The sequence below is a fragment of the Sander vitreus genome, chromosome 17 (assembly GCF_031162955.1).
Source record: "Sander vitreus isolate 19-12246 chromosome 17, sanVit1, whole genome shotgun sequence".
NCBI classification, from domain to species: domain Eukaryota; kingdom Metazoa; phylum Chordata; class Actinopteri; order Perciformes; family Percidae; genus Sander; species Sander vitreus.
Genome location: NC_135871.1, coordinates 25,924,750 through 25,936,992, shown reverse-complemented (window position 1 = coordinate 25,936,992; position 12,243 = coordinate 25,924,750). Strand labels below are relative to the sequence as shown.

The 12,243-nt window shown below is 38.6% G+C and overlaps 1 protein-coding gene across 1 annotated transcript in view; it reads left to right on the top strand.

The window, feature by feature from the left end:
* The window catches only part of cdh5 (cadherin 5), a 37,267-nt gene extending 25,852 nt beyond the window's left edge, over positions 1-11,415 (top strand). Inside the window, exons 14-15 of the mRNA XM_078272461.1 lie at positions 3,416-3,548; positions 4,517-11,415. Of these exons, the coding sequence (XP_078128587.1) occupies positions 3,416-3,548; positions 4,517-4,901 (518 nt within the window). The 3' untranslated portion in view covers positions 4,902-11,415. The remainder of the gene's footprint in view (positions 1-3,415; positions 3,549-4,516) is intronic.
* Positions 11,416-12,243: the final 828 nt, after the last annotated feature.

Below are 12,243 nucleotides of genomic sequence, written 5' to 3'. Positions count from 1 at the left end.
TAACTTCTTCCCTTTGAAAACAGAGGTCCAGCTTCACATCCTGTCTTACAGAAGGGACACTCCTTGTTTTTTTTTCACACCAAACCAACCAAGACCAAACTGTTTTTTGCTGTGTAAACATAGCCAAACCGTAACAACAATGCTGAGTTGTAACGGTATGTTGAGTAATTCAGAAGGCTCAAAATTAAACTTAACAAGCAGCTGAAAATCCCCTCATTTCCCACCTTCAGGGAGAAGGTGATTGGTGTCCACACCCAGCATGGTTTTAAGTTACCGTTGCCCAATTAAAAGTGTTTTTAAGTATTATTTCCCATTTATTGTGTGGATGGACGTTTTTATTTAATCTCTAATTGGGGTTTGAGATCTTCTCTGAGCTTGGACTGTCTTATATTTTTGTAGTTGGAAGTAGGAATGCTGTGGCTCGATGTTTAAGTTTTATCAAACACTAATATGCGGCCATTTGTAAAAATCGTAGTTTGAATCAGTGATAGAGAGCCGAAAAACAGACGTTTCTGAGAAAATGTTGCAAAAGTACCTTCCTAAACCCACACAGACAGGAATTCATGAAGATGGCATCAATGATGGATGCAAAACGCTAGCACTGAGTGATTGCGGCATGTGCACAGATTCACTTGCCCTTGCTTTGCGATAAATAAGGTTGGTGTTTTTGTGGGGAGCTTTCTCCCCTCCCTTTTGTTGTTGGTTTTATGAATAATGCAGCGACGGATGTGGGAATAATGCCTGTGGTTGTGAGCTCAGTATTCTCTTTGATACCTTCGCCCCCTGCTCCTTTTTTTCTGGGGAAAAAGAGACACTTGTCATGTTGGATGAGAGGCACGTCAGAGATAGTTGGCCAAACAAGAGGGATCTAGGATGAAAAGTGCTGAGGAAGAAAGGCAAGAAGATTGAGGGAAGAAGGAGTGACAGATGGAATAAAAAAAAAAAACTTATATCTAGACTTAGATATGGGAGGTGGGGAGGGGTGAAACGGCAGACAGTCGAGAGGCGAGTGAGACAGGGAACTGATGTGAAATGAGACGGACTGAGTGACAGAGCGAGACAGAAAGAGGTTAGAGAAGAGAGATGCCGAAGAGAATTGTGGGAATAGCAGCAGAAGAATAGGAGTGTTAATGACGAGAGTTTATCAGCTCTTTAGGTGCCGTCTGCTTATCAAACACCGCCAAACACTCAACCTATTAACTATTAATACACTCCTTCACTATCACGCCTTTTCCACTCCATTTTCTTTCTTCATCTCTCTTCCTCTTTCCCTTTCCCTCTGGGTCTCTCTGTCTCTCTCTTTGCCTCCCTCTCTTCCCCTTTCTGTCTCTCTTTCTCTTTATCAAACACGCCCAACACAGGCCAGATTAACTATTTAATGCACTTGTCATTATCTGTCGGGGCCCAAAGTAATTTACAGCGCTCCCTTTTCACAGACGCATTTTCTCACAAGAAGTCTGGTTTGACTCACGTAAAGAAATTTTTCTCAGTCATTTTTTTTGTAAAAAGAAAGGGCTTCTTATTCTTTTTTTTGTCTCTTTCGTCTCCCCTCTAAGTCTGATATCTCCTGAGCTTATTAAACTGCAGAGCATGTGTTGTAAAAGATTAATCTGTTGGTTTCCCAGGCAATCTTAAATTAGTCCCGCTCGTGCTCGACTAAAAGGCATGGCTAATGCTGCCTGTCCGCTGAGAAAGAAAGAGGTTCATATCGGGACCGAGGCTCTGGGCCTAATCTAATGTCAAATGTATCCTTCTTCTCCTCCTCATCTGTCCTCACTCTTGAGTTCCTTAGCCACAACTTCTCCCATTTCTTCCACTTCCTCCTTCCCTCATTCATTGATGCTCTCCGTATTTGTTCTCTCGTGTAAGCAAGACAAAACTAAAACTTTACTTTTTTTCTTTTACCCTGAACTTTCTGAACCTATTTCTTAACTTGGTCAGTAAGTTTAGACAAAATAAATGTACAAATTAACAAAGACATTGCCATCAACAGTTTGAACCAGGTTTACTGTCTTCACATAACCTGTAAAAGTCTATATTCTATGCCCCTGTTAGTTTCAAAATCTCTGGTGTTCCTTTGACTTTGTCTTTTGGTGCAATGTCACAATTTTCTTTAAGCTTTAAATTGATTGCTGGGCCTATTATAGCTAGCATTAGGGCATTACGACTGATCCGACCAAAGGCAGACAGAATTCCAGTGTGTTGACAACCAGGAGATAAATTCAGACAGAGTCTGGTGTTCAAGGGTTGCTGCCTGTCTTTCTCAATAAGATTCATTTAAACACGTTTAACCTTTATAACTTTGACTGTTCATATGCACAGTGGGAGAAGGTTTTAAACTTGAAAGTCCTTGATGCCAACATCACTTTATGTCTCACCTTTTTATGCAAGACCGTCAACATGTTCTCCACATGATATGACCGCATACATCATTTGTAACTGCCAACAGCTGACACATATGTTTTCTGATCTATCGACAGGACTCACTTTTACAGTACTAATAAAAAAGTTTAGTTTTCTGATTTGACATGGTTAAGGTGTGGTTAGCTTTAGGCACAAACTAACTTGATTAGGGTTAGGGAAAGATCACGTTTTGGGTTAGAAACCACTGTCGAACAGTGGTCTCCGTTGACCCGTCCAACTACCAAGACCTTCTTCCTCTGCAGTCTTTGCAGCTACACGGACAAGAGTCATAATTCCTGCAGCTGCTTGTCACTTGAGCATGAGCAAATGTCGGTGTTGGGCATTTAAATTCTTTCAAACTCTTATCCTTGTATTCTTGTCTACTCTTTTACTTCCTTTCCTCTGTTTCCCCTCTCTTCACCCCCTTTTCTCTCTTTCTCAATTGTTTATTTCTTCGTCATCTGCCAGGTCCAACTTTCCTTCCTTTTCCTTTCTTTCTCATCCCCCTTCACTTTGTTTTCTCAAACTCATTTCCACTTCCCCTTTTGTATTTACTGAATCTCTCTGTTTCTAACGATCCCCTCTCTTTTCTTCCCTTCTGTTTGTCTCTGGCTGAGTAGTTTCATCTAAGGTTTTCATGCTCGAGGCGAACATCTCAGACACCTAAAACCATCCGCTCCTCATTTACTCCCCGCATTCTTGCTCTGTTTTCTAGACTCAATCCCTCGTTAGTGTTCCACTTTCCCCACTTGTATCTTGCTCCCCATTCTTTTTCATATTTCGGTTTTCCGGGCATAATTTTCTCTCATGTTGTCATATTCATAGAACGGTTGGTCCGCCAGGAAAGATGGCAGGACAATCTGTGTTCTACTGTGGATGTCTTTCATTTTGTTACCAATATAGACTCATATCTTTAACAGAGGAGACATCTTTTATATATGGCCCACATACATTTATTTCTTTTCATGTTCAGTTCATGTTCTAAAAGACATTTTCCTCTGCTGCTTTTCAGTCATAGTGATTCTGTTTGTGATGAGGAAGCGCTACCAGAAGGATTCTCTGGCCAGTATGAAGAACAGCGGGGAGATTCACGAGCAGCTGGTCACGTACGATGAGGAGGGAGGAGGAGAGATGGACACTAATGGGTATGTAGATGAAAAAAAACAAAAAAACACACTTTTATTCTAAAGGATGAAATGTGCTGACACAGTTTATCAGTACCCTTTCTCCACACATTCCTTTCTCACAAAATACTGAAAGTTTCAAAGATTTTTAACCTTTTAAACAAAACAACTACAGTATAATCAATAAATGAAATATCTGATGATGAAACAAGGACGTGATTCATTGTACAGTAGATCTAAATATTGTTCACCTTCATATTTCTGTTCAAACTGCATGCATCTTGATAGTTATATTTAAAAAAAATGAATACAACAAATATATTCATTTTATACCTTCCTGTATAAATGTTTTTTTATACTGTATTAATGTTCCTTTGTATTGATGTTTTACTTTTTATTTTATTTTGCTCTTTAAACAGCATACACTCTATCAACTCTCCCCATTATTTTCTTTGATGTATCTGTCTTGATACCCAGTTTGCCCGAAAGAAATCATTAAAGTTTAATCAATTGGAATCTAATCTTATTTATATTTTAATAGTATTAAACCCATACATAATCCCTAAACGCTATCCATTATATCTGCACCATGCCGTATGCTGTCAAAAAGACATGTTGGCTTGGGCAAAGTAGAGAACATAAGCACATTGCAGGAGGTAGAACCGAGTCAAGAATGGATAAGACAAGCAGTAGAAATTATTATGACATTTCTCCCCTCATACTATACTAGAAATTCATGCTAGATTGAAGGCTTTCTGAATGACCTATGTTTTGAAAAGATGAAATATTATACTTCCTAGTTGTGAAATAGGATTGCATTTTATATCATATAATCTTAGGTTATGTTTTTATTCCCTCTAATAGCACTTTTTCACTGTGTTTTTGAAAATGGACATTACATGGTTGATATGACTTTAACTCCCATGATCCCATTCTTAAATTAGTTAACCAGCTCTTAGTAAGTTAACAAGTATTCATCTTTCTTTTAGCTACGATGTTTCAATCCTCACTTCCGCTTGCCACGATGGCTCCCTGCTCCGTCACCCGGACCACCCCCCCCACCCCTCTCTCTATGCCATGGTGCAGAAACCCCCCCACCACGCACAACCCACCGCATGTAAGGGCGACATGGCCGTGATGATCGAGGTGAAGAAAGACGAGGCGGATCACGACAGAGACGGCTTCCCGTATGACACTCTCCACATCTACGGCTACGAGGGACCGGAGTCTTTAGCCGGAAGCCTTAGCTCGCTGCAAAGTTCTTCCACCGGTTCCAACTTGGATTACGACTTCCTGAACGACTGGGGGCCGAGGTTCAGGACCCTGGCCGAGCTGTACGGTGTGGATGCACCTGACTACTACCATCAATACTGATGGAAACCGTCCGCTAATAAGTATATATGAAGCCAAAACATACGTCAAAAACAGCCATAAAAATACACTCATACACACATCCATAAGCATGCAGAAAAAATATACACATTCACACACCCATAGAACCAGGCTTTGATGCTGTCCATTTTGTTTCTTTCTAAGACCTTCAGTATTATTTTTTGTTTTTGATGACATGCTTCCCTTTTCCTCCTTCTCCTCCTCCTCCTCCTCCTCCGAAGAAATGTTGGAAAGATTTTTAAAGTGACACCAGGACATGATGCCATTTACAAAACAAAGTTGACAGTGTGAGGTTCACACCGTGAGGATGCTTTTTATTTCTGTCACAGTTTTGTGTTGTTTGACGTCATAACCCTTATATTCCCCCTGAGAAGATCTGCAAGTCCAATCAGATGATGCTCCAAGGCAGGCTAATAAGAGTTTATCTTGGATAATTGATGGGTTAATCAGGTCACTGCTGGCCAGCAATGTTGCACAGTTATCCAAATTATATACACCTACCCATGATGCATATTTCTAACTAAAAACTAACTATAAATGGACACGAGGCCTACATTGACCAAAAAAACAATATTCTAAAACTATGCATTATTAAATTAGCAATGAAATATTAGAATGAATGACATTTTAATAAATGTAATGCTATAGTGCGTAGTTTCTGTCGCCCCCATGAGGAATTCCAAGTAATGACAACAAAACTGTCAGCGCGTCCACATGATACAAGCCTTCCGTGATCGTGCACAGCCCCACCCGTCCTCCACGCAGTTGCTGGTAGCCAAGGAGGACACGGAGGATTAAAAAAAACATGATGGACTCTTCAGAAGAAGTAATTATCTTCACTCTTCACTCAAGTTTCTGCGCACGAAAGTCGCTGGACGACACCAGTTTCTGAACCTAGCCATACTGAGAAATACAGAGAAAGTTTTGTGAAGCTGGGAGTCTTAATTAGCTTTGTAGCAACTCATTTGGCAATGGCTTGAATGTAACGGACGTTCATTAATATCAAAAAGTTACACACTAAAGCTTTACATATCTTTATTTCCGTCCTACTGGGGATGCAAAATGGTGCATGTAAAAACAACTGCTTGTTGATTTGAGATTTTCGCCACTTTTCTGTCTTACTCTTCTCTTTGGTATCAATGACCTGTAATCTCTTCGATCTTTGATGTTTTTTATATTTGACAAAAGGGCCGTAAACACGGCAAGAACGAGGTGATTTTATTTTTGATCTGAAGCTAATGATTTGATTTGCAAATATGATCGCTTGAGGGGTTTATTGTTTGAACTGAAAAACTGAGCAGCCACAAGAGTTTTGACTCAAAGAGTTCTGAAGTGTTTGATCACAGCAAGATGCCAGTTGTGTTTGCTTTATCTGAAATACTAAAAAGGGTCATCTTTAGGGAAAGTTCTAGGCTGGAAAACGCACGCCATTCATTGAGGTTGAGGTGGTTTTGTAATATGCATTTCCCTTAATGCAAATTTGCAGCAATTCTTGACACATCAATTGTAAGTAAAAACTGCACAGAAAGTTCCTGATATTGATCACTCTTGCAATTTTCCAAGGTAGAAATCTAAAAAAAATCCCCTTCCCTCTTTTTGTTTTCTGAAACCAACCATGCGATATAATGAGTCATGAGTCATTTTGTCCATTTTCTCTCTTATCTTCTGCTCTGAGGAGAGAAAAGACAACAGACAGACTGAAAGGAAATGGCACTACTGCTGCTCAGACAGAATTACAGCATGCTCCCAGGTTTTATTTGACAGAACCTATCATCACAGTTATTGTTGAGATGAAAGCCCAATTCTCAGAGGCCTTCTAGAACAAAAGTCATTCAGACAACTCCGGAAACACAGAGTGGCCAAAGCAGCCAATTGGGCCGTTTTGATGGCTCTGAGGTGGCTTGAATAACTTTAACCTTGCATCCTTTTTGGCTACTGTCAGGTCACAAACTCTCTGATCTTGACAATCTTAAGATGATTTTTAGCATATTTACAGAAACTATTATTTTTTGATAACTCTATGACTTTTTGTAGATTAGGGCTGCAACTTACTGGTTATTTTCTTGAATATTTAATTGAATTGTTTTATCTATGAAATGTCCAAACGTGAAAAACCCCATAACTATTTCCAAGGTGAGGTCACAGAGCTTAAGATTCTGGCTTTCCTTGTGTATACAAATATATAAAAATGTAAAACCCAAAGTATTCAATTTACAATTACATAATAGAGAAAGAAAGCAGCAAACCTCAAATGAAAGAAGCTGGAGCCTGCAAAATGTTTGGGGATATGGCTTGAGAAGTGACGAAAATACTTATCGATTAGCAAAAATAGTTAATAGTAATTCATCTGGTAGGTTGACTAATCGTTTGTAGCTCTATCGTGGTGTTATCCCTTACATAGATCATTTTTGTAATTCACTTGGGTTGCCAGGTTGTTGGTGCCCATTACATAAGAGTTCCCTTTTGTGGGTGTGTGGTCCTCTGAATCAGAGGATATACATATTACATCCTACATTATCAGAGGCTCTGATAATGTAGGATATACTGTATATTCGCAAAGAACTATTTATCAGTGAATCATTGGCATTTAAACAATAACTCCAGACATGTTGGCTTATTATCTAAATGAAGGCTCTGGAGATAAATCTATAGACAGTATATAAACTGGACCAACAGATCCCATTGCTCTGGACAGAGACCAGTGAAGGATATTAGAAGCACTTTTCCGGTGATGGCTGAGCGTTACTGTGCAGCCTCCAACTGAGAGAGACGACGTAGATGTGACGTGAGCAACCTGTCTGAAAGTTGTAAGTCTTCTGGTAGCTGTGCCAAGAGAAATCTCAATCATTGCCAATCTTACAGAGCGTAGGTATATGTAAGGAGATAACATAGGCACAGGCTAATTATTGCTAACTAAAATGCTAGTTAAGTTGATTAACAGCGAATGTAAGTCGAAACTGCCTGCGAGCTTCTCCTGTACTATACGGTAATTTCTCTACTATGCGACAGTAAGTCGCGTGGTTGTGACACAATCGTTAGCCTATTTTTACAAAAATGTCTGCTACGGAGCCATAACGTGAGATACAAGGTAATGGAGCCTTTTATACATTGTCGTGTTTCTTTAGAAATAAACAATGGACAAATAGAGTGTTTAAACGCTTCAGATGTAAAGTTATTCGCTGTCAAAGTGGCGCCAAAATGAATGGCAGTCAATGGAATGCTAACGGGAGGTGATGTCTTGGTAACATCAAAATGGTGCCATAGGAGCTATGCGTTCTGGGGAGAGGCTTACCCCCTTGGATAAATCAAGAAGTCATTTCTAAAAAGTCATAAAGGTAAAAGGTCACTCATTGTCAGTAGTGACAACTTATAAATCAGTTTGCGTTACTGTAAAGTCTTGCCCATTCTCTTTAAAACAGTCCAGTTGACAATGCAATACACAGATACATTGTGCTGAAGACACCGCCACATGTACTCAAGACAGTCCCTTTGTTTAGTTTTTTGGTAATTTCATTCCAGTTTAGAGAATATAGTTTATTTATTCTCCTGTTTATTCTGTTTTGTTTGGAGTTGAAGTTGCTTCTTTAAATTTCTGGCCTCCTTGGAATGCCATTTCATAAACGGAGAATACAATAGCTGGAAGCCCTCGCAATGCTTTCCTGTTGGGTTCATATATATACTTAGAGCAGCTAGTTCCTCCACATCACTCTCAGTCTCTCTCTCGTTCTCCAGCTCCCCTTTGTTTGCTGCCCCATATCTCTCCCACACCGCCTCTCTCTCTGTCCTCTAATCAGCTAAACCAAACAGTGGAGTCAACTTCCTGTCCATCTGGGGGGTTGCTCCCGCCCCTTCCTGTCTGTGTTATCTCTCCCGTGAGGCAACACATTGTGCTCACTTCCCGTTAGCCCGGCCTGGGAAACAACCTTGGAGAGGAAAAGGGAGCGAGGCAAGGAGAAACATGGGAGGGCAAGAAACAAGAAAGATGAAGAGAACAATGTAGAGCAGTAATGTTTTCCAGCTGGGCAGAAACACTTGAGAGCAAAGATGTGTGTGTGATTGAACGTTGAGACACATCACACACGCAAGTGGTATTCTGAAGCAACCTTAAATGCAATGTTCAGAAATCAATAAAGATTACCCATTGTTGAATCTTTAAATTCATAATAGGCAGCTCCTCACTTTCAGAATTTATACATTTTCAAAGTTTGCACTGATGACTACATTCAACATCAAAAGTGGACCATTGTTTTTGTAAGACAAAAAAGTGAGGACAACTTTTGAAAAACTTGGAAAGTCTCCTTTTACTGTTGTTAGACATTTCCAAAATCCAATTCAAGATAAAGATGATTTTAAACTGGTTTTAAAGCCATGTTTAACATTCATTGGACACTTTTCTGGCTGCCATCTTTGTTTTTGTTTTTAATTCATCCTTTATTCAACCAGAAATGTCCCATTGAGATACAATATCTATTCTGTCAGGAGTACTGGTCAAAATGGGCAGCAAAATAAAAGGTTTCACAAGTACAAACAGGGACAGAAATCATACTGAAACACAACGGACACAAAACATACAGCTAAAAAGAATCATGGCAAATACTGGCACCTGTTACAAGCAATATTGTTCTGTAAAAACTGACTTTAAAGTATTTTTAAACATGTCTAGAGAGGGTAAAGATTCCAAGTTAAGTATGCCTCGCAGTTTATTCCAAGCTTTCTGGTCGTGAAATGAAAAGGCAGATCTGTTTGGGTCAAAGAATGGAGACCCACATTGTGAATCTTTTTTTGCCGTACTTGCCATATTTGTCTGTACGGTATCACCATTATCGAAATTGCACCTTTTTTTATTTTTTATTTTTTTAAATTACTGGGTATGTGAACCAAAAAAGGTTGTGTTGTTGAAATCAGCACCTGTAGCAGAAAGAGATGCACCATTATATTTTCCTAACAGCAACAAGTGTTGTGTGTACTTAGGGTGAGAACAGCTGAGACATTTGGACAGGTAGATGGTACATTTTCCAACAATTTTGGCCAGCAGTGTTTTCACTTTCTAGTTCTGTTCCAAAAAAATGTCTAGGTCTAAAAGAGTCATTAATAGAAAACACCAATCAAACTCATTGAAAATATGAAGCATGTGGTCAGACAAGGACTATTGTTGCATTATTCCTTTAAAAAAGTGTATTTGTTTTTATTTTGTAATGACTTGGAAATGTGTTCCTTACAGTTCAACATGTAAAACACAGTGATTTCAGGCTGCCATTTTCATCTACTAATTACCTCCGCCCAGGAGTTTGTTGGATTGTTTGTCTGTCAGCAGGAACATGGAAACAACTACTGGCCGGATTTTCATGAAACTTGGTGGAAGAGTATAGCATGTGCAGATCCGAAATCACGGGGCGGATACACAAATTATTTTTAACTTTCGTTAACATTTCTAGTGTTTGTGCTGCATTCATGTGAATAATCAAAAACATGAGTTCCCGTCTGCATGAACATTGTGAGATAGGGCATGCCTTGGCCGAAGTCTGCACTCTCTGAGTGCCCTACTATTTTCTAGTGATGTGTGGTCATCAGATATTGAAAACATTACTAAATTCATGAGGATTCCTGTTTTCTCTTTGCCATCATCATTGTGCATTTGCAAAATCCACAATGTAACAGTGATGCCATTTTGTCAAGTTGAGTTATTTAAATCCTAAAAAGTGCAATTTTATTTGTATTTTTATTTGTTGTCCATCAATGGTTGTGTGAGAGCATCTGTCTCCTCTATCAAACACTGAATCACGTTGGATCCAGACAGTGAAAATAAATCTCTCAGGTTGCGATCCAGGAAGAAAAAAGTTTTTCACCTTTTATGTCAAAAAACAAACACCCCGTACTGTATGTATTATTATACTACCTTCAAAAACCAGACCTTTAAGTGATTTAGCTTTATCTGTGTATCCCATATGTTATTGAGGGAGTGTTCTTTGAGTGAAATGTATATAGAAAAAAAAATGTGCCTAAGTGATTTTTCTCTGGCCTCACCTTGTTTTCTTTTTTAGCCTATGTTACTGTTTTAGAAGACGTCAAACTTGACACAATCTGTTTTTATTGCTGTAAAAAGTAACAATAGATTTTTTTCTACAAATGAAATAGTTGTGTGTGAGTGGCTGCCTGAGTGAATATGTGATTTTCTGTTTGTGTGTCCACTTGCGTGTTTCTCTGTGTGTGTGCTTGGGATTGTGCACATGTACATACAAACAAATGGGTGTCAAACCAATTAAAAAAAACAAAAGAGAAACCACATAGAAATACAATGTTTGTGTAAATACATTAAGGGTCTTCAAGGGAGCAACATGTGCCTTTATTCTTTAAAAAAAACAACTAATTCATTTTTTTTTTTTTTTTTGCAACCACAACGTTTTATATATTGTTTTTATGGTGTACTGTATAGCAACTACTTTTTATTACCTGACATTTTTGTAAGTGTAGAATTAAAATAAAACACTCAAATCTGTTTTTGTTGTCTTGTGTTTGGTGTGTTTTAAGTTCTACCATGACTACAACATTAGTTTGATTTTTTTTTTATGAATCAAACCAAATAATAGCCAGAAAGAGAGCTTCTATTTATCGAAAAACAAACATTTATGGAGGTTTTACTTTCACGGCCATGAGACCAGTATGAAGAAAGAACGTTTTTATTTTTTCCCCTTCATCAAGCTCAGGAGGACAAATAGAGTAAAAAGAAAAAAGAGCACGTGAAACAATTGTATATTTTAAAAGTAAAGATATTCATTTACAGAAACCGCTGCTTCAGAGTTGTTATAAAAGTTCCCCTACTTTCTGGGCTTTGGATTTTTTAAGGTTGGTTGTGAAACAACGAAATTATGGGTTTTTATGATAACAATCATCCTTCATGCCCAAAAAAGGAGAAGGTGGAATTTGTTGATAATAACCCAACAATAAGTTGGGTCAGGTGTATGATATGTATCACATTTTAACTAAGCAACTTTAAAGTTTAAGTGTTTATATAAGCAGCCAGTTTTAACAAAGTCAGTGTGTTTTATATATAAGATTCCATGTGGTGAAGATCAGCTCTGTTCTTTTCTGTAAAATGATCCAATATGTCAAATGTTACACATTGTGAGGCGGTGTGAGGAAAAGCTCTGATCTCCTCCACCTTGATCTTTGACATGTGAGTTGGAGGATATCCTCCTTTTTTCTTCTTTTTCAAACCAAGTGTAAATTCACTACAGGTTCATGCGGTTTTATTATAGTAGGGGTGGATTGAGGGGTTGGACCTCCATATATGGATGTGATCATATCCATATGAGACATAAAAACT